The sequence below is a fragment of the Tenrec ecaudatus genome, chromosome Y (assembly GCF_050624435.1).
Source record: "Tenrec ecaudatus isolate mTenEca1 chromosome Y, mTenEca1.hap1, whole genome shotgun sequence".
Taxonomy (NCBI): domain Eukaryota; kingdom Metazoa; phylum Chordata; class Mammalia; order Afrosoricida; family Tenrecidae; genus Tenrec; species Tenrec ecaudatus.
In genome coordinates, this window is record NC_134549.1 from 16985161 (window position 1) to 17007949 (window position 22789).

General features: G+C 44.1%; 1 protein-coding gene across 1 annotated transcript in view; it reads left to right on the forward strand.

Moving 5' to 3' along the window:
- LOC142435589 (allergen Bos d 2-like) overlaps window positions 1–22789 on the forward strand; it is a 30836-nt gene that overhangs the window by 2858 nt on the left and 5189 nt on the right. Inside the window, exons 4-5 of the mRNA XM_075539818.1 lie at window positions 1696–1806; window positions 21423–21562. Of these exons, the coding sequence (XP_075395933.1) occupies window positions 1774–1806; window positions 21423–21562 (173 nt within the window). The 5' untranslated portion in view covers window positions 1696–1773. The remainder of the gene's footprint in view (window positions 1–1695; window positions 1807–21422; window positions 21563–22789) is intronic.

Below are 22789 nucleotides of genomic sequence, written 5' to 3' on the forward strand. Positions count from 1 at the left end.
TGGTTCATGGTGGACAAGAGAGAAATCCAAGACTTTACTCATTGTAATCCGATTCCCTCTCTGCTATTATAAAACTCTTATGTTTGAAGTAATAGGGGAATCTGTGATCGTCTAGTACAGGATCATGCGTAATCAATGATGGAACAACAGCTGAGGCATCAATCCCAACCAGAACTCCCAACACCATTGCCTTCTAGCCAATTCCGACTCACAGGGACAGAGTAGAAGTGTCCATGAAGGTCCACAACTTGTCCAGTGTTACATGAGGATGATAAAGTGTTGGTTTGGAAATTGCTGGTTTTATCCCCAAAAGACTAAACTGTATTTGCAAGTGATATGTTCCTGTGCATCGAACATGGTCAGTAACTCAACAGGAACGTCAAAAAACCAATAGAAGGCTCTAGCAAATCGACAGGGCCCAGAGTCAACCTTCAACAAACAGTTGGAATCCGTGACACCACAGGTCTGCAGTGTGCACCTGGAGAACCATGTGGGGACCGTTGGACCCATTCCTGTGGCCATGAAGTGCAATTGAGAAAATGTTAAAAGGGTATTACTCACATAATGGTGATTTCATTTGTTTGTAAAAAGACATTTATGATCATTGTCAAACTGTTGTGAGGGACACACGTGACTCTTCCATCTACAAAATTGCCAAACCTACTCTCTACCAGAAGAGGATGCTGGGGGAACGAATTTCAGGACTACAATACCATTTATCTTAGCTACAGAAAGCTGAAGTATGTAGATCTTAATCTCAGAACCAAATGGAACTCACCACCATTTAGTTAATTCTGACTGATGGTGATCCTATAGGGCAGGCACAGCTGCCTGCGGAGGGCTTCTGAGATTGTAGTTCTTTACTGGAGTAGAAAGCCTCATCTTTCTCCTGTGGAGTAGCTGCTGGTTACCAGTTGCTGAGCCTGAAGTTAATAGCCAGAAGGGTAACCAGCCACTACATCACTAGGACTCCAGACCTAAATCTCTGGGGAGAGATTTGATAATCACTTCCGTGAACCTTGATGAGCAGAATGTCTTTATACACGTAGGTGTGAATTCACTTTAATCATGCATAAAATCTTAGGAAAAGATTGAGAGGTCAATACCGAGACACAGAACAGAGATAGAGTTGAGGCAAAGAATGTGAGGTTAAGAGCGGCTTTATTAGTGTCGGGAAAGTGCTCCCGGGAGGGAAGGGAGAGCAGAGAGAGGGACAGGAGCATCTTGAGCTCCAGGGTGGTTCTGAGACCCAACGAGTTGGGTCAGGGAAATCGCAGCTTGTCAGTGAGGCGCTGGGAGATACAGAGGCTTGAGCTAGGGAAGTATATATATGCTGATAACCAGAAGGGAGATTTTTTAAAAAATCATTTTATTGGGGCTCATACAATTCTTATCACAATCTATACATACATCCATTCTGTCAACAACATATGTACATTTGTTGCCATCATCATTCCTAAAACATCTGCCTTCTACTTGAGCCCTTAACATCGGCTGCTCATTTCCCCCCTCCCTACTCACTCCCCCTACCTCATCAACCCTTCATCATTCGTATATTATTATTTTGTCATATATTACACTGTCTGATATCTCCCCCTGCTCTCTTCTCTGCTGTCCCTCCCCCAGGGAGGAGGCTATATGTAGATTCCTGTAGCCAGTTCTCCCTTTCTACCCCACATTCTCTCCACCCTCCAGGCATCACCACTCTCTCCACTGGTCCTGAAGGAGTCATCTGTCCTGGATTCCCTGTGTTTCCAGTTGCTATCTGTACCAATGTACATCCTCTGGTCTAGCCAGATTTTCAAGGTAGTATTGGGATCATGATAGTGGGGAGGGGGCGCGGGGGGGAGGGGCGGGGATGAAGTATTTAAGAACTAGAGCAAAGTTATATGTTTCGTCATTGCTACCCTGCATCCTGCCTGGCTCATCTCCCCACAGCCCCTCAGCAAGGGGTGTCCAATTGGCTACCCTTGGGCTTTGAGTCTCCACTCTGCACTCACCCACCGTTTCAATGATATGATTTTATGTTCCTTGATGCTTAATACCTGATCCCTTTGACAGCTCGTGGTCACACAGGTTGGTGTGTTTCTTCCATGTGGGCTTTGTTGCTTCTGAGCTAGATGGCTGCTTGTTTATCTTCAAACCATTAAGACCTCAGACACTATATCTTTTGGTAGCCAGGGACTGTCAGCTTTTTCACCACATTTGCTTATGCACACATTTTTCTTCAGCAATCATGTTGGGAAGGTGTGCATCATGGAATGCCAATTTATTAGAAAAAAGTGTTCTTGCTTTACGTAAGTGCTTGAGTGGAGGCCCAATGTCTATCTGCTGCCTTAATACTAAACATCTAAATATATGCACATAGATCTGTTTCCCCACACTCATATAAATATATTTATATATGTACATTCCAGTCTTTGGACCTCTATAAATACCCTTTGTCACCTAGTTCTTTCCTCAATTTCCTTTTACTTTCCTCTTGTCTCACTATCATGCTCAGCCTTCCTTTGGGTTTCATTAATTTCTCTCGGTTACCTTGCCCTTGCTGACTCCGTACCAGGCCACTTACACCCTCCTTGCTACTGATTTTGGATCACTTATTGCTCCCCTGTCCCTTGGTTGGTCAGCACCACCTCCCTGCCCAATCATCCCCCTTTCCCATGTGCCCCCGGAACCATTGGTCCCATTTTCTCCTCCAGACTATTCGTCCAATCCATCTTATCTAGATAGATCTGTACAGATAATAATATGCACCAAAAATCAAGTCATTGCAAGATAGGCAGTGAGTGAGAACACAGCTATGACAATAAAAAGGGAAACCAATTACCCATAGAAGAATAAATTAATTAAAAGAAAAAAATGTTTAAAAGAAAGAAAAACCTGTAAATAGATCAAGGTCTGATTTTTTTATTTCTAGGTGTGTCCTTCAGACAGGTCGAATGGGTACCACACTCTGGCCCCTGAGTCTGTCCTTTGTACTCCTTCGGGGGCTCCCTGCTCTGCTCCCATGGTTGCTGTGTCGCACGCTTTTAGTGCGTTGCCTCGGTATCACAGGCGCAGTCTGGGCCAGTCCTGGCCCTGAGTCTCCAGTGTTGTCCCCCTTAGGGCCCTGGGCCATCGAGGGACAATGTGTCTCCTAGTGGGATCATCCATATTGTCCAGTCTGTCCATTGGCTGTTCAGAGCGGGGATATTGTCCTCCAGGCCTGATGGGCCAGGATGTGCTCCACTCTCTTCCTCTCCCTTCTTTTGCTCCCTTTTGTGCTGATCTGACATGTCCCTTTCCCCTAACTGGAGCTTCAGTGCCGTCCTCTCAAGTAAATTCTTCTCGGGTGAGAGGCAGTTGTCCATGTAGCTGGTTTGGGGGCTGAGCCCTCAGGCCCCTCCGCTGGCTCCCCACTCCTTGTCGGCACACTGCAGTCGTTTGGCACTGGCTTTATATCTGGTCCCTCTCTCAGAAGGGAGATTTTTTGCCTGCAGCTGCAGGATCTTGAGTTAGGCAGTGGGGGGAACTGTCTTTTTTTACCAACCCATTCTCTGGAGTGTTGGGACAGGGATTGTACAATCTTGGTCTGCAGAGATACGCTTCTTGGAATCTTGGGGCAGAAGATGGGTATTTGAATAGGTCATTTATCCTCCAGAATGGCTATTAATGGGGGCCTTGAAGTTCTAACCTCCTGAGGAGCTGGAGAGGAGAAGGGGGCCGCCTAGTCTGGACCCGGCCCACACAGAGATCATATTCTGGAAAAGCCTCAGCTCACAACTTTTTCATCCGGGGCCCCAGATGATGGGCAGTTCTTTTGGAAGTGCAGCTGAGCATCCCCTCAGGAATATCAGGGTTTGGGGGTATTCATCTAGTTTTGCCGACTCTCTCACTCCAAAGATCTGTGGGTTGGTTCAAATAGAGAGTCTTTAACTTTGTCTCTTCTGAAACCTTAATCTCTGCATTTCTCTAGACAGGAGATCCAATACCAGACACCCTTCAAACCGCACTCCCAGAGCTCTGAGTTTCCCCTGCAATCAAGGAACTTAAACCCTCCCTTGGGAGTCAGATAGATTACTTTGTGCTTTTAAACTCCCCAGCATGGTTCCTCCCTTGAAATTGTAACTGAACCTGATGCGGTCATTGTCTGAGGGGCTGTAGACCACAGGGATGCAAATATTTGGTTTCCCTCCTACAGGCATGCTGCCTGTGGTATTGGCGGCACTGTGCAGGGTTTTGAGTTTCCTATGAGCTGAAAACAGTCACATTTAAGTAAGACACAAATGTTTTTTCCTCCAATATCATCTGCGTGTGATACTCTCACATTTTGCCCCAGTGGCTCAAGATGTTCCTGTCCCCTTTCTCTGCTCTCCCTTCCCTCGGGGGAGTTCTTTCCCTCCCTCAATAAAACCTTGCTCAACTTCACATTCCTGGCTGAGTCCTAGCTCTGCTCTGCCTCTCAGCTTTTACCTCTCAGCTATTTGCCATGAGGTTCCCTAAGACATCTTCTTGAAAGATCAACAGAAAGCACCCTGGTGGGCGATTCTTTAAGGATATCTAGGCTGCATGCAACCCATTCTTTCTACTCGACCTCTCTAAACAAAACCAAAACAACAACAAACGTTTAGCCCAGATCTTTCCCCAAAATGTTTCCTGTGGAAGGGCATCCATGTCTGTGCCATGAATCCTGACAGATAGCAAGTGATCGAAGTGCCAACTCTGAGGAGGAAAACCCTGGTCTTTGGAGTCACTTTTGCCTCAAAGCCAGTGAGGGACTTGCTGGTGGTCATCGTCTTGGCGTCCCTCTGTGGGATTCGGGGTGTTGTCTGTGTGTCTGACCTCTGTAGTGGGAAGGAGATCCTGCACTTGTCTTCTCAGTGTCTCCTCCGAGCCAATCATGGAGAACCAGAGATGTCTTCCCTGTGTAAAGCTCCTACAACATGGCTTCATATGGAGACATGAGTTCCTCGTGTTTCTCTGGCTTCCAGACAAGAGTTAATCATCGACTGGAATAATTATTACATTTGTTCCTGTGACTATGCACACAATGCATTCTCATACTGATGTTGTTAGTGGCCCTCAGTCGGTTCTGACCCACAGCGATCTGTGTATAAGAGAAGGAAGCAGCATCGCGTCCTCTGTTATTCACACAATTATTCCTTCATGTGATCCATTGTTCACACACTATGTCAATTCATCTTATCCTTCCCGTCTTTCTCTGCCCTCTACTTTGCCAAACATGCTATCCATCTCCGATTATTAGTCCCGTGATAACTTGTCAAAATCCGTAACATGAATTCTTGCCATCCCCGTCTTATGGAGCCCTGTGGCCTGACTTCTTGCAAGAAGACAAACTTGTCTATCCCCTGGAAGTCTGTGGTACTTTCAAGCAACACGATTCTAATGTACGCATGGCCTGGGTCAGGTGCACTTGACTCCCCAGTGTCACATCTTTGCTCCTCCACACCTTGTGTAGCAGATACACCTGATGCATTAAGTCTATTCATCTCATGCCGCTGCTTCCAAGCCATTCATTGTGGATCCAAGCAAGACAAAGTCATTCACAAATTCAGTTTTGATCTACATTTATCACGATGTCACCTACGGGTGTGGTGCAGCTGTGAGGATTTGGGCCTTCTTGACACTGAGCTGTAATCTGCAGTGAAGGACGCAGGCCTTGATCTTCATAAGCAAATATTTCCACTCCTGCTCCCTCTGAGGAAGTCAGCTTGTTCATAAACTTTTCTTCAATCCAGATGCCTCTTCCTCATATAATATTGCTTCTCTGGTTATTTGCCAACATGCATATTGAGAAATAGGGTGAAGGGATACAACGCAGACACACACCTTTCCTGAATGTCAAGCCAGCAGCTTGCCCTTGATCTGTGTGCATGACTTCCTGAGCCCAAGAAAGGGTTGAGAAATTCCCCTTTTCAAGTATAACCCAAATTTGTTAGGGTTCACGCTGTTGAATGCCTTTGTATAGTCAATGAGACACCTGTACACATCTTTCTGGTGTTATCAATTTTGACCCAAGGTCCATTTGGCACCCGCAATGGTATCTCTAGTTTCACACCCTCTTGTGAATCCAGAGGCAGCTCCCCTGTCAGTGCAGTGCTGTGACCATTGTTGGATGATCTTCAGCAACATTGTACATATTTGTACCCTCAATGACATCGTTGTACAGTGTGAGCATTCGGTTGGGTCACCTTTCTTGGGGATGTGTACAATATTGGATGTCTTCCCGTCAGTTGGCCAGGTTGCTGCCTCCCAAACTTCCTTCCAGGGACAAGTATGTACTTTCAGAGCTTTATTAACATGTTGAAACATTTCATTCGGTGCTCTACCCACTCCTGGAGCCAGTGTTTTGCCTGATGCTTTGAGTGCAGCTTGAACTTCCTCCTTCAATTCCATTAATTCCTATTCCTGTGCACCGGCTGGAAATACTAGGTAAAGGATAAATTTTTATTTTTGTGGTACAGTGATTTTATGTATCTTAGCCATCTTCTTTGATGTTTCTTGCACCATTTAATGATTTACTTATAAATCAAATCTTGAAATTTCTCTTGTTTTCTTTCACTTTCATTTAGGATGAGTGCATCCTTCCCTTTTGGATTTCTAACCTTAGGTCTTGCACATTGCTGTAAAATATTTTCCATTGTCTTTTCAAGCTTCCCTTTTAAATGTTTGCTTTCATTCTATGACATCATCATTTCCTCCATCTGCGTGGCTAATGCATTCTTAAAATCAACTTTTAGAGTCTCTTCTGACATGCCCCCTGGTATTTTCTTCCTTGTGTATTTTAATGACCTTTCTCTTTATTCGCGCATGATGTTTTTGATGTCCTTCCATGGTTCAGCAGGCATGATGGCATTTTCTTCCAGTGCAGTAAATCTCTTCTTGGTTCGTTCTTGATATTCAGGTGGGACCGACTTAAGGTTGCGTTCTTGCTCTCCTGGATTTGTTTGAATTCTCTTCAGCTTCAGTCAGAACTTGCATATGAGTCACTGGTGGTCACATCTACCGGCAGATCCTGGCCAGGTTTCAACTGCTGATGCTGAGATTCTGCGTTGCCTCTTCGCACAGTGTGGTTTGTGTGCATTCCATCAAGAGAACTCCCTGCATATAGTGTTCATTCCTGTGGTTAAAAGAAGGTATTTGTGATGAACAAGCCATCACACTTCCAAAATTCTATTATGCAATCTTCGATTTAGCTCCTAACACCTGGTCCATATTCCCCCAACTACTGTTCCTTCTTCTTCGTTTTGAATGTTTGCATTCCATTCACTTAAAATTATTGATGCATTTTGATTGCAGGTTTGGTCAATTTGTGTTTGAGGATGTTGATGGAGTTCTTCAACTTCTTCAGGGGCAGCCTTTTAGGTTGGTGTATAAGTTAGAGCAATAGTTGCCTTGATTAGATTTCCCTCATGGTGGACAATTATGATCATGTCCCAGACAGCATTGTATTTAAAGATTCCTTTAGAAATGACTTTGGCACTTTTGTACTTAATTTAAGGCATATAAATTGCTTGATTTTCCCTTTTTTTTTTCTCAGTAGTGTTGGGGAAAGTAACCTCAATTTCCTTCTGCCTCAGGCTGCAGGAGAAACTCAGGCATTTCTGCACTCAACCTGATCTCTATTACACTTGACACCGTCACAAGGAATTTAGGATCTTGTTCGCGTCAGAAATGGCAAATAAATAAAACAGGTTTTATAATGAGCATAAGAATCCATTGATTCCCCAAACTTTGTGACACAGAGTGGTTTCCCCCCTTAAGACAGGAAACAGTTATTCATTCCTATCTTTCTCTGGGCTTCACCCAGGTCATGTTACTTTCAGTGTCTCATAGGAAGTGTCATGGAGTCAGTGCTGAGTCGTAGCGACCTATATCAAACGGGGAGGAACTACCCGCTGTGTGTTTCCAAGCCTGTAACTGGAAGCAGAAAATCCTGCCTTTCTCTTGACGAACACTTGGAGATTTCAAACGATGGCCCTTTCTCTTTGCAGGTGAATGTAAAAGCATACTGGTACTAGGGCTACTAACTGCCTCAGGTGCCTGTAAAAGTTGTACATTGAATAAAGACCAAAGGAAAACTGATGCATTTCAAGCGTGGACTGTCAAAGAATACTGCAGTAACACTGATTGCTAAAAGGACACAGATCTGTATTGGAAGTACGGCCAGAGTGCACTTCAGATGCAAGGATGGTGAGATTTTGTCTTATATAATGTGGCATTTTCATACTCTTTTGTCAACTTTCCAAGGAGTGGAGTCTAGCCTGTCAATGCGTCCATAGCCACTGAGACCACCATGTGGGCATAGCCTTCTCCTCAGGATTCTGGGAATTCCTAAATGCCCCCCTGGAGGCAGAGATGCCCTCTCAGCTTAGTCTCCCTGTGAGACATTCCTGTTGACAAGCCACATGGAGCTATGCTAATGGCAGCCAGAGCCTGGAGCTGGGGAGCCACTTGGAGGCCCATGCCCGTGCTAGGATGCTTCCACTGCCTCCGGATCCACAAGACTTTCTATGTATTAGCCTGTGATCTTCCTATGCTCAGAGTCATTGCATGTCTTGAATGAGCCTGAAGAAGAATTTACAGAGTGGTATCAGAAGTAAGAGATATTATCAGACTAACAAATTTAATGTGGACTGGGCTAGGATTTAAAAAATATATACAATTACCCTTTTATATGGAGAGATCTCTCTTATACACATATGAGTGTCTTATATTTGTTTCTCTGGTCTACCCAGACTAACACACATACTTTGGACATGTTGTCATGAGAGACCAGGACCTGGAAAGGGCCTCAGGCATGGTAAAGTAGAGGCTGTGAAGGAGAGGAAGACCTGGAAGAAGATGGATTGTCACTGGCTGTAACACTGGGCTCCGGCACAGGAACGATGGCGAGGAGGAGATTGAGGGCCCGTGACTTCTTCTAGGATGCAGGCAGATGCCGTAGGGTGTAACCTCCTCAAAGTCATGTCCCATGAACAGCAGCTTGTTTCCCCAGTGGTTATCAAACCGACCCTGAAGCGTCGTACGCCCGTGTTCATCTAAATGGAGGATGCTTTAGATCTGACTTTCCTTTTCTTTCTAAACCACTTAATTGGAGGTGAATATAGATATCATATTTCACAGTTAAACCGCATCAGGCAGTATTGCACAATTGCTACAACATTGTTTGTCTTCTGGAACTCCTGGATTTCAGATGCCTTTTACTTCCCCCCCTCCACCCAACTGCCCAGGAGCCCCTAGAAACCCTTACCCTGTTTGCTGTCCCCATAGTCCTCCAATGCTGGGCATCATATACTCAACAACAGACAAACACATACAACAGTTCAAGAGGGTCACTCCAAAGGACCAAACACATCTGTGATAAACCCCAACATGAACAAAGAAATACAGAAAATGTTGAAAATTACATCAGTCTCAGTGGCACTCAGAGGTGGGTTCAACTGACAGGGTTTTACCCTAGTCAGGTTTATCACTTTGATCACTATTTGATCGCTCCAATTTACTTTGTTTTGCAAGCAGGTTTTTCTCACCCCTATATTTTGGATTGTGTTGGTGTTGGTGTACTAGAGAAACAAATCCATCTATACACACGTGCATAAGAAAGTGATTTATAGACAAGAGCAATTGAATATTGAAAAAACATCCCAGCCCAGTCCAGATCAAGTCCATAAGTCCGATATTAACCCATATGTCTGATAACAATCTCTAAATTCCTTTTCTGATACAAGAAAGACATGCAATGAAGCCAAATGCAGGAGAGTCCCAAGCAAGTGGGTAGAATGTCTTTGGGTTCAGTAGAGTTATAAGCATCTCAGCGCTGGCAGGGATCTCTCTGTGGCTTCTCTGGCTTCAGAGGTCTGGTTCCCTCCATGTGGCTTGTCTTCTGCAATGTCTCCCAGGGCGTGGCAGAGAGAGAAAAGTGTCTTCCGCCTCCAAGGAGGAAGAACCAGATTTCCAGAAATCTCAGGAGAAGGCCATGCCCACAGAGAAGACTCCTTGCTATCTCTAGATGAATACCCTAGACTCCACCTCTACACTATTAATCCTTAAATTGACACCACATTAGGTGACAACCACATGGGTCATGGGAAATCACCACAGGTTCATGTTACTGGCAATATCCACCCCCTTCATGGAGTACGACATCCCTTGACCAAGAACATATTTATTTCTCTCTTGGAAGGGGTTCTCACACTTATGGTTTCCAAGATCTAACTAAAGCTTCATTGTGTTATATTTTCAGTTTTTAATCAACTGCAGGCTATTCCATCTCTATGAATATGTCTCTTAATTCTTGAGAATATATATGCAGCAAAGAGATTGAGAGTGCTTTCATTTATTTGCCTTCTTTTCTCATTGTTCTTGGGAATGTACCCAGCAGACCATATGCCAATGTCACAGTGTCTGAATGAACCACTGAGGGACAGTGATGATGGTCTTCAAGTTGTGGGGACATTCCCACTGTCCTCCCCTGAGCTGTTCCTCCGCATTTACACATCCTCCCAGCTTCCTCAATTCCTGGTCTCCTCCTCCTAGTTCACTGTGGCCAATGTTACTTCAAAATCGTTCATCCTACACTGGGAGGCTCTTGAAATATTTATGTAACTAAAATAATAAGAAATCAAACCAAGCATTCACTGCAGCGAGAGCAATGTAATTTTTCATTCCTACATATTTGGCGACTTGGAGGACAGTCCTCACTACAGAACAGCACTTTGGTCCCTCTGCTTAGAATTTCCCTTCATCATCCCGACCTCTGCTTTTGCTGAAATGCTTGACCGTCTAGTTTGCAGCATTGGTCATTTGTTCTCCGGATGTTTGGAACAGAGTGGCTTGGTGTCCTTGGCTAACCCTTTAATTTATACTATGCACAGCAAAACAATGGAAATAATTTTTAAAAATATATAGCTCCCTAGTTCCACAAGTTGATTGCAGAAGAGAAAACCATGTGAGACATACATCTCAAAATTAAAAAGGGACAAACTCATCTATCTAGTCACTTTTGAGTCACCTTAGCCACGTACAACAGCAGAACTGTACCTTTGTGTTACTGAGTGTGTCAATCTTTATGCAAGAAGAAAATCAATGGGGTTCCTCATTCATAGGTAGCACCTAAAGCCAAACAGAATCAGCAATCAAAGGATATCAAATACATGCAACTAAAACTTTCTCCCTGGAGAGTTTTCCTCAATGGTTAGGGACATGTAGACCTGCTTGAGAGAAAACTAGGAAAGAACATCTTGAAGACAGCAAACACACTTAAACCACAAGGAAGCTCATTTCCTGGTATTGAGTTGAACTGGAGAAAATACTTTCAGAAATGTATGGAGGGAAGTTTCAGGGAGCTGAGAGATGCATCCAAGGAGGCAGACAGGAAGGACCATATGCATTTGTATCCTTAATGTTGAGTGACTGGAGAGTAGAACTGTGCCCCACTGAGTTTTCTTGGGTGCAATCTTGGAAGTAGATGTGACGGTGTGAGATTCCCTGGAGCCTAGAACTCTGAGCCAACATGATTGCCAATGAATTACACTCATCCACCGATTAAATCATACACTGCAAACATTCACATTTCCTTTGCGACAGATGTCTTCAGGGTGTTCACCTGGGGGAGAATAAACATATCGGGACATGAAAAATGTCAGGAAAGACCATCTGGTCTCCGAGATTGTCTACTCGTCAATCTTTAGACAGGAGATGACTTCAGGACTTTGTTATTTTCTTCTCTCTCTCCTTGCTCCCCCTCCTTCCTCCTCCTCCTCCTCCTCATTTTCTTCCTCCTCCTCTTCCCCTCCTACTAAACCTCTCTTTATCTCTTTCTTAGAATGTGGAGAGACATCCTGGGCTATGGTGATTCTTCATGGAGGCATACCAGACAAGGACCTTGTTATCTCCTTTTTAACCATATTGTTGTCAGGTGCCAGTGGGTCATTCTTGACACCTAGGGACCTGGGGCACAACGGAAGGAAACACTTCCCTGTCCTGCGCTATCTCACAGTTCTTATTTCTCAGCCATTGTTGCAGCCACTGTGCCATTCCATCTCAGTGATGGCATTCCTTCTTTCTCGCTTCCCCTCCACTTTACCCAGCTTGCTGTCCTTCTCCAGGGACTGGTCTTGACTGATCACATGTCCACAAGGTCTCACCTACCAATTACTGGAGCCTGTTGTTTGACTAATGCTTTCAGTGCAGCTTGAACTTCCTCCTGAAAGTCCATCGGTTCCTAGGTCTACGTTCTCTTTCATAAAAGATGCATTTTGGGGGTGGGGGTGCAGTAACTATGTATTCTAAACATCTTCTTTATTGTTTCCTGCACCATTTAATATTCTGCATATAGAATTTGTCAATATTGCAAATCAATTCTTGAACTTTTTCTCAGTTCTTTCACTTTCATTTATGCTGAGCGTTTTCTTCCCTTTTGGTTTTCATCTTAGTCTTGCCCTTTCATTAGAATATTTTCCATTGTTTTTTCGAACTCTATTTGAGATGTTCTTTTTCACTCTCTGACTTCATCATTTCCTTCTACGGCTCAGCATACCTGCTGGTAATCGCTTCCAGTGCAGCAAATCTCGTCTTGAGATGTACTTGATATTCAGGTGGGACAGAATTTAGGTCGTATTCTGGCTCTCCTGGATTCCATTGAATTCTCTTCAGCTCACCCCGAAGTTGCACATAATTTAGGGTTTTGTCCACAATCTGCGCCTGGCCAGGTTTCAGCTGCTGATGCTGAGATTCTGCAATATCTCTTCCCACAGACGTCAGTCTGGTTTGTGTGCTATCTATTAGGAGATCTCCACGTGTATAGTGTTCATTCCTGTGGTAAAAAGAACATATTTGCGATAAACAAGCCATCATGCTTCCAACATTCTATTATGCGATCTTTGTTTGAGCTCCGATCACCAGGTCCACATTTCCCAAATAGTGTTCCTTCTTTGTTTTGAAAGTTTGCATTCCAGTAACTCATAAATATCGATGCATCTTCATTGCTTGTTTGATCAATTTCTGATTGATGATGTTGATAAAACTCTTCAACCTCTTCAGGAGCAGCCTTTTTTGGTTGGTCCGTAAATTTGAATAATAGTTGCCTTCATTAGATTTCCCTGAAGGTGAATGACTATAATCCCATCCAGACAGCACTATTTGTGAAGATTCATTTTGAAATGACCTTGATACTGACCATTTAAGGTCTACAAATTGATTTTCCCTTCCTTTTTCTGAGTAGTTTGGAGGAAGCAAACCTCAGTTTCCTTCTGCCTCGTGCTTGCAGAGGAAATTTGAGTTTCTCTAGTCAACCTGATCTCTGTTACAGTTAAAACTGACAAGGAAGTTAGGACCCTTGTTCATGGCAAAAATACAACATAAATAAAATAGGAGACCCTTGATACCCAAACAGTGTGACAAAGGGCAGGTTTAGCTACTAACCAAGGAAACAATTTCCCATACATAGCTTTCTCATGGCCTCACCCACATCACCTTTCTTTCCATGTATCATAGTAACCTGTATGTAGTAAAATGCTGACTCCTATCGACTTTAATCAGAAAGGGAAGAACTACATCCTGGAAAATATGAAACCATCCTGACACAAGGACTCCTAAGTGCCTCACAAGCCTGTGAAAGGTAGACATTGAATAAAGGAGGCCAAAGAAGAAGGGATTTATTTGAATAGTAGTGTTGTCAAAGAATATTACAAGTAACATTGATTGAGAAGAGGACACAGATCTGAGTTGGGAGTAGGGCCAGAGCGTACTCTAGTTAGAAGGATGGTGAGATCTTGTCTCATATACTCTGGACTTTTTGCCGGGAGGGACAAGTCCCTGGAGAAGGGCATCAGGCTTGGTGAAGTAGAGGGGCTGTGAAGGAGAGGAAGACCCCGACAAGCTGAATCCTCACTGGCTGTAACAATAGGCTAAGACACGGGAACAATGTGAGGAGGGTGCAGGAGGGCCCATGTTTGTTGTTCCGGTGCAGGGAGTTGCTATGGATTGTCACCTTCTCAATGCCATGTTCCAGGAACAACAGCTTGTGTCCCCAGTGGTTATCACACCATCCCTGAAGCGCTGTATTCCCTTGTTGATCTAAATGGAGGAGGCTTTGGATGTGACTTTTATTTTTTTCTTTCTAAACCGTTTTGTAGGATGTGAATGCAGATATCATATCATTCCACAGTTTAATCACATCAGGCAGTATTGTACAATTAATACTACGGTCAGTTTTAAGACATTCTTTGTCTTCTGGAGCTCCTTGACATCAGGTGCCTTTTACCAACCCCCTTTCCTCCCCCTTCTGTACACCGCCCGCCCCAGACACCTGTATCCTGCTTGCTTTCCCTGTAGTCCTCCAATGCTGCGTATCATATACTGAACATCAGAGAAACACATACCACAAATTTAAGAGGGTCAGCCCCAATGACTCAACACATCTGTTGTAAACCCCAAAATGAACAAAGAAATATAGTAAATGAAAATAACTAGATCAGTCCCAGTTGGATCATAGTGGGGATCAACTGACAAGGTTTTAGCCATGCCAGTCAGGCTTATCATTCGCATTACCTGTACTCATCTTCCCAAAGCACTTTGTTTGGTAACCAGGATCTTCACATCCCTCTGTTCTGGATCATGAGAAATAACTGGAGCTTCATCTCAATGGCATTGCCCACCCCCTTCCTGAGTTAGGACATCGCTGACATAAGTCACAAAACGTTTTCTTCCTGCCCGAGAAGGGGTGACTGCACTGAGCGCTTACAACATCTAACTACAGCCTAATATTATATATTAGATATTTTTATCAAGAGCATGCTACCTCTTCCACCCTCCTGTGATTATGTCTCTTATTTCTGGAGGGTCTTTATGCAGCAAAGAGATTGTGGGTGCCTGTATTCTTTTTACTTGGTTTCCAACAGCTAACTAAATCCTAATTTTACTATAATTTAAGTATTTTCGATTAACAGCAAGCTACCTCTTTCATGCTTCTGTAGTAATGTCTCTTAGTTCTTTGGAATATGTATGCATCAAGACCTTGAGTGTGCTTTTATGAACTTTTTGTCTGTTCAGATTGTTCTTGAGAATGTACCCAGTAGATCATATGCCAACCGCACAAATTTATAACCCACTGAGCGACAATGACGCTGTTCTTCAAGTTGTGGAGCCAGTCTCACTCTCGTCCCCTGAGCTGTTCCTCCCCCATTTGCACCCATTCACGGCCTCATCAATTCCTGGTCTCCTTCTAGTTCACTGTGACCCATGTTACCTCAAAAGCATTCGGCCTACACCAGGAGGCTCTTAAAAAATTTCTATAACTAAATTAATAGAATAAGAAACCAAACCAAGGTATTCTGTGGAGAGAGCAAAGTGATTTACTAGCTATCGAACACTACACATTTGGTGGCTTGGATGACAATCCTCACAAGGCAACAACACTTTGCCCCTCTGCTTAGAATTTCTTCTTCCTTCTATTTTTTGCTGAATGCTTGACCATCTAGAATGTGTCATTGGTTATTTGGTCTCTGTCTCTTTAGAAAAGAGTGACGTGGCATCCTTTAGTACCCCTTAAATTTAAACTGTGCACGAAAACCAATAGAATCATTGAGAAGAAATACAACTCCTTAGTTCCACAAGTTTTTGTAGAAGGTAGAAACATATTGAACCAATCGCATGACCAAAGACCTACATCTGAAATAAAGAGGGGCAAATTAATTGCAGCTATCTAGCCAGTTCTGACTCATAGCCACGTACGACAGCAAAAATGTCCATTTGGGTTTCTGAGTGTGTCAGCCTTTATGGAAGAAGAAAACCAACGGGTTCCTCATTCATAGTTCGACTTAAACATAGAATAAAAATTCAAAAGTTATAAAATACACGCCACTGAAACTTGCTCACTGGAGAGCTTTCCAAGTTGACTAGGGAATTGTAGACCTACTTTCCAGAAAACTGGGAAAGAAAGTCTTAAGTAAAGTGAACACAGTTGACATCAAACATTTCCTGGTATTCACGTTGACTTGAGTAAATACCTTCGGGACATTATGGAGGGAAGCTTCAGGGAGCTGAGAGGCACATCTGAGGACGCAGACAGGACCATACATGTTTGTATCCTAATGATGAATGATAGGAGAGTAGAACTGTGCCCCCATTGAGTTTTCTTGGTGAAATCGTGATAGTAGATGTGAGGGTGTGGGATTCCCTGGAGCCTAGTTCCATGAGTCAACAAGATGGCCATATGAATTACACTCATCTGTCCATTAAATCATAACTGCAAACACTGATGTTCCCTTTGAGACAAATATCTTCAGGGTGTTTACCTAATGGGGGATACACATAGATATGCATAATGTCTCGGGAGACCATCTGGTCTCCAAGTCCTGTAAATTCCTCTCAATCTTTAGACAAGGGGTGACTTTAGGTCTTTGTTTCCAGCTTTCTCCCTGACTACCTTCTTTGTCCTTTCTCTCCCTCCACCCCTTGCCTCCTCCTCTTCTTCCCCTCCTCCTGAACCTCTCTTATTTGTCTCTTGCTCACAATATGGAGAGAACTACCAGGCTACTGTGAGTCTCACTGGAAGCATAGCAGACAATGGACCTTGTTGTCTCCTTTATAAACATGTTTTTTTCAGGTGTCATTGGGTCAGTTGGGACTCCTAGGGAGCTGATGCACAACAGAGCGTAATACTTCCCAGTCCTGCCCTGTCAGACACTTGTTCTTATTCCTGAGCCATTGTTGCAGCCACTGTGTCATTCCATTTCATCAAGGGCCTTCCTCCTTTCTCGCTTCCCCTGCCCGTCACCCAGCATGATGTCCTTCTCCAGGGACTGGTCTCTCCTGATCACTGATCACTACTCTGCAATGTCTCGCCTCCAGGGAGCAGTATGTCTGCTCTTCTTCCGAGATAGATTTCTTTGTTATTTCGACAGTCTTTGGTGCTTCAATATTGTTGATCAATACCATTATCTAATGTATTATCTCCTTTTCCTTTGGTCTTCCTTATTCAATATCCAACTTATACATGTATTTAAGGTGACTGAAAATACTACGTCTTGTGCTGTAAGGCTAACAATCTACTTTTGACAATTCACTGCCTTAACAACTCCACAGTTACCTTGTGTGCCGCACACCTAGTGTCACACCTGAATCAGTTGATTCAAAGGCCACGTGAGCAGCAGCAAAGTGTGAAAAGTTGTTTGGTTGTATTTTGAAGACAATGACAATGATTCTGTAACGTCATCCCAATCAAGGCAACTATTGCTCTAATTTATACACCAACCTCAAAGGTTGCTCCAGAAGAAGTTGAAGAACTCCATCAACATCCTCAAACACAAATTGACCAAAAAAGCAATCAAAATGCATTGATAATTAAAAGTGACTGGAATGCAAACATTCAAAACAAAGAAGAAGGAACAGTAGTTGGGAAATATGGACCAGGTGTTAGGAACTAAACCGAAGATTGCATAATAGAATTTTGGAAGTGTGATGGCTTGTTCATCACAAATACCTTCTTTTAACCACAGGAATGAACACTATACACATGGAGTTCTCTTGATGGAATGCACACAAACCACACTATGCGAAGAGACAACGCAGAATCTCAGCATCAGCAGCTGAAACCTGGCCAGAATCTGCCAGTAGACATGACCACCAAGGACTCAAATGCAAGTTCAGGCTGAAGGTGAAGAGAATTTAAACATATCTAGGAGAGCCATAACGCAACCTTAAGTCTGTCCCACCTTGAATATCAAGAACGAACCAAGAAGAGATTTACTGCACTGGAAGAAAATGCCATCAGGCCTGCTGAGCCATGGAAGGACATCAAAAACCTCATGCGCGAATAAAGAGAAAGGTCACTAAAATAAACAAGGAAGAAAATACCAGGGGGCATGTCAGAAGAGACTCTAAACGTTGATTTTAAGAATGCATTAGCCACGCAGATGGAGGAAATGATGACGTCATACAATGAAAGCAAACATTTAAAAGGGAAGTTTGAAAGGACAATGGAAAATATTTTACAGCAATGTGCAAGATCTAAGGTTAGAAATCCAAAGGGGAAGGACACACTCATCCTAAAAGAAAGTGAAAGAAAACAAGAGAAATTTCAAGATTTGATTTATAAGTAAATCATTAAATGGTGCAAGAAACATCAAAGAAGATGGCTAAGATACATAAAATCACTGTACCACAAAAATAAAAATTTATCCTTTACCTAGTATTTCCAGCCGGTGCACAGGAATAGGAATTAATGGAATTGAAGGAGGAAGTTCAAGCTACCCTGAAAGCATCAGGCAAAACACAGGCTCCAGGAGTGGGCAGAGCACCGACTGAAATGTTTCAACATGTTAATAAAGCTCTGAAAGTACATACTTGTCTCTGGAAGGAAATTTGGGAGGCAGCAACCTGGCCAACTGACGGGAAGACATCCAATATTGTACACATCCTCGAGAAAGGTGACCCAACCGAATGCTCACACTGTACAACGGTGTCATTGAGGGCAAAGGCATGTACAATGTTGCTGAAGATCATCCAACAATGGTCACAGCACTGCACTGACAGGGGAGCTGCCTCTGGATTCACAAGAGGGTGTGAAACTAGAGATACCATTGCGGGTGCCAAATGGACCTTGGGTCAAAGTTGACAACACCAGAAAGATGTCTACAGGTGTCTCATTGACTATGCAAAGGCATTCAACAGCGTGAACCCTAACAAATTTGGGTTATACTTGAAAAGGGGAATTTCTCAACCCTTTCTTGGGCTCAGGAAGTCATGCACACAGATCAAGGGCAAGCTGCTGGCTTGACATTCAGGAAAGATGTGTGTCTGCGTTGTATCCCTTCAGCCTATTTCTCAATATGCATGTTGGCAAATAACCAGAGAAGCAATATTATATGAGCATGAGGCATCTGGATTGAAGAAAAGTTTATGAACAAGCTGACTTCCTCAGAGTGAGCAGGAGTGGAAATATTTGCTTATGAAGGTCAAGGCCTGCGTCCTTCACTGCAGATTACAGTTCAGTGTCAAGAAGGCCCAAATCCTCACAGCTGCACCCGTAGGTGACATCGTGATAAATGTAGATCAAAACTGAATTTCTGAATGACTGTCTTGCTTGGATCCACAATGAATGGCTTGGAAGCAGCGGCATGAGATGAATAGACTTAATGCATCAGGTGTATCTGCTACACAAGGTGTGGAGGAGCAAAGATGTGACACTGGGGAGTCAAGTGCACCTGACCCAGGCCATGCGTACATTAGAATCGTGTTGCTTGAAAGTACCACAGACTTCCAGGGGATAGACAAGTTTGTCTTCTTGCAAGAAGTCAGGCCACAGGGCTCCATAAGACGGGGATGGCAAGAATTCATGTTACGGATTTTGACAAGTTATCACGGGACTAATAATCGGAGATGGATAGCATGTTTGGCAAAGTAGAGGGCAGAGAAAGACGGGAAGGATAAGATGAATTGACATAGTGTGTGAACAATGGATCACACGAAGGAATAATTGTGTGAATAGCAGAGGACCCCATGCTGCTCCCTGCTATTATGCAGATCGCTGTGGGTCAGAACCGACTGAGGGCCACTAACAACATCAGTATGAGAATGCATTGTGTGCATAGTCACAGGAACAAATGTAATAATTATTCCAGTCGATGATTAACTCTTGTCTGGAAGCCAGAGAAACACGAGGGACTCATGTCTCCATATGAAGCCATGTTGTAGGAGCTTTACACAGGGAAGACATCTCTGGTTCTCCATGATTGGCTCGGAGGAGACACTGAGAAGACAAGTGCAGGATCTCCTTCCCACTACAGAGGTCAGACACACAGACAACACCCTGAATCCCACAGAGGGACGCCAAGACGATGACCACCAGCAAGTCCCTCACTGGCTTTGAGGCAAAAGTGACTCCAAAGACCAGGGTTTTCATCCTCAGAGTTGGCACTTCGATCACTTGCTATCTGTCAGGATTCATGGCACAGACATGGATGCCCTTCCACAGGAAACATTTTGGGGAAAGATCTGGGCTAAACGTTTGTTGTTGTTGTTTTGTTTTTGTTTAGAGAGGTCGAGTAGAAAGAATGGGTTGCATGCAGCCTAGATATCCTTAAAGAATTGCCCACCAAGGTGCTTTCTGTTGATCTTTCAAGAAGATGTCTTAGGGAACCTCATGGCAAATAGCTGAGAGGTAAAAGCTGAGAGGCAGAGCAGAGCTAGGACTCAGCCAGGAATGTGAAGTTGAGCAAGGTTTTATTGAGGGAGGGAAAGAACTCCCCCGAGGGAAGGGAGAGCAGAGAAAGGGGACAGGAACATCTTGAGCCACTGTAGGGGTTAGGTCAGGGAAATCGTGCCTGGTGGTGAGACAGTGGGACATATCAAGGGCGTGAGCCAAGGACATATGTACAAATAAGGACAAGGAGACCTTCTGGTGCAGGGTCTGGGTCAGGATTTGGTATGTGAGTAAACCACCTTGTTTTCCTGCAAACACGCTTCCTGGATTGCTGAGGGAAGGGCTGTACAGACCAGCCCGTAGGGATAAGCCCCTTGGAATGCTGGGGCAGGGACTGCACAATTCAGTCTTATCTTTCAGGAGAGCTGGGGAAAGGGGATGTGTGGTCCAGACCCAGCCCAAACAATAGCCACAAGGAAACGCAAGAGGTATAAAAGGCGACAGGAACACAGAACATCTCCAGCAGGTTACCTTCTACCGGCTTCTTAGACAGGAAAGTGACCAACACCGGCAAGATGAAGATTCTACTCCTGATGCTGGGACTTGCCCTCACCTGTGCTGCCGTGGACCCTCTGCCTAAAGAAAAGCTCTTAATGGTAATAAGGACAGCCTGGCACAGGTGGTTCTTCTTTTATGCAGGTGCAGGTCGTCTTGAGGGATTGTATTGGTGTTTCCACATCTATGCGCCGGGATCGTCATCTGTAACCCCCACCCCCAAAGCATGATCCTTCGATTTATTGATAAGTTTCTAGGACCAGTCCCCACGAGAGAATGCTGTGGACACCCTGATGTCTTGCTCTGCAGAACTGCTCCATAGGGTTTGCATGGCTGGTTTTTCCAGCAGGAGGTACCTGGGACTTTCTGGTGGGGTGTCTCCTTCTGGGCAGAGTCTGTCTCTCTGGTTTGAGAGGAGTGCTGAAGCACGGACACCATCAGGAGCATCATGCTGCGTGTCTACTTTCTCCCTCTGTACTTCACATGAGGTAACACAGTGGATGTGAACTGAAGGCAGTGTGTGATGACACAGTGTAAACAGTTACAGGAATTTCTCACTTTCATTTCCTCCCTTGGCGCTGTGCTTGTTGTCACTGCTTTTACAAGGTTTCTATATTCAACACATGCAGTTTTCCTCTAATGCAAGCGATGGCTGCAGATGATATTTATGAAAATGAGAGTCGCGGGCTAACATTTCTTACCGATATGTTTCTTTTAGATCAAAGGAAATTATAACCTCATATACATGGCCTCTACCAACCCAAACAAGACAGTGGAAGGAGGTGAATTCGATGTTTATATGCGTGAGATCAAGTATTTTCCGGAAAGTCAACTGTTTCAGTTTGCCTTCTATTTCAAGTAAGTAATCATTTCATGGAATGAAAATGAACACAGCAATCTGGTTACCAAGGAGAATCCACCTTCCTTGTTTGCAGAGATATCTCAGGGATCTGGGTGGTGGGCTTTGGAGTCTCTTGAGTTGGAGATTTAGGAGTCAATGTCTTAGGGGACTGAGAGTCAAATGCCTCCCTTGGAATCAACTCAACCAATATTAGAGGGAGACAAAGGAACACTGCCCTCAAATCCTGACGTTTCCAATGGAATCTGTTACTTACAAGGACCAAACGTCAGGGAGCCATGCTCTCGCAACAAGCTGTGAATAGAGCATGAACCACAACATAGCCTCTCTCCTGGAAAAGTGACACCTGACTATTTTGCCTCTATGTCTGTGGATGTGTAGGGTGTTAGTGGGGGGGGCAGGTTGTCTAGAGAAATAAATCCAGGGATATGTGTCTATGAGAAAGAGCTTTAGATCAACAAGTCATCTCACACCAACAAAACACATCCCAGGCTAGTTCAACTCAGGACCACCAATAAGGTGCAAACCAGGGCCCCATCACACACATGTAGGTGCAAGGTGTGGATGCAGAAAGGTGGTGTGGACTGCAGGAGGATCAATGGCCAGTGGGTATAGAGTCACCTGCATCCAAGGTCAGTGGAGACGTGACAGGCCACTGGCAGCTCTCAGCAAACGGTGGTCTGATGGGGCCACCACTGAAGGCAGAGTCCCAGCAAACAGAAAGGTGGAGTGACGAGGAGAGAGAAATGTAGGTTCTCAGTTTGCCTTGCTTGTAAGAAATCCACACCTCTAAGGAGGCATCATCTGACTATAGCCTGATTGACAGCTGAGATTACGCTCTACAATTTCAAACATCAGCAAGTGGACATAAAATCTCACTCCCACAGGGTGGGAAGGCTTCCTTTGCCTCAAGGCTTATTGATCGCATGATTGCTATATCACATGCCTTTGGTAAGAACTCAAATCATGAAAGAAGTAGAAATAGTTTTTTGTCTTCTTTTGAATCCTAGTCCAGTTGCAGATATATAAACTGATAGTGGTATCTGAGTGGAGTTTCTGAAAGAACTGAAGATGAGGTAGAGGGAGGGCAGTGCTTTGGCAGAATGTGGCAGGCTTGTAGGATTCAAAATTCATAGCTGGGGAATCTTGGGTATGGAAGAAAGGGGACGGAATGCCTCTGGAGGAAGAACTGAATTTTCAAGTTAGGAAACAAGAAGAGGAGGAAG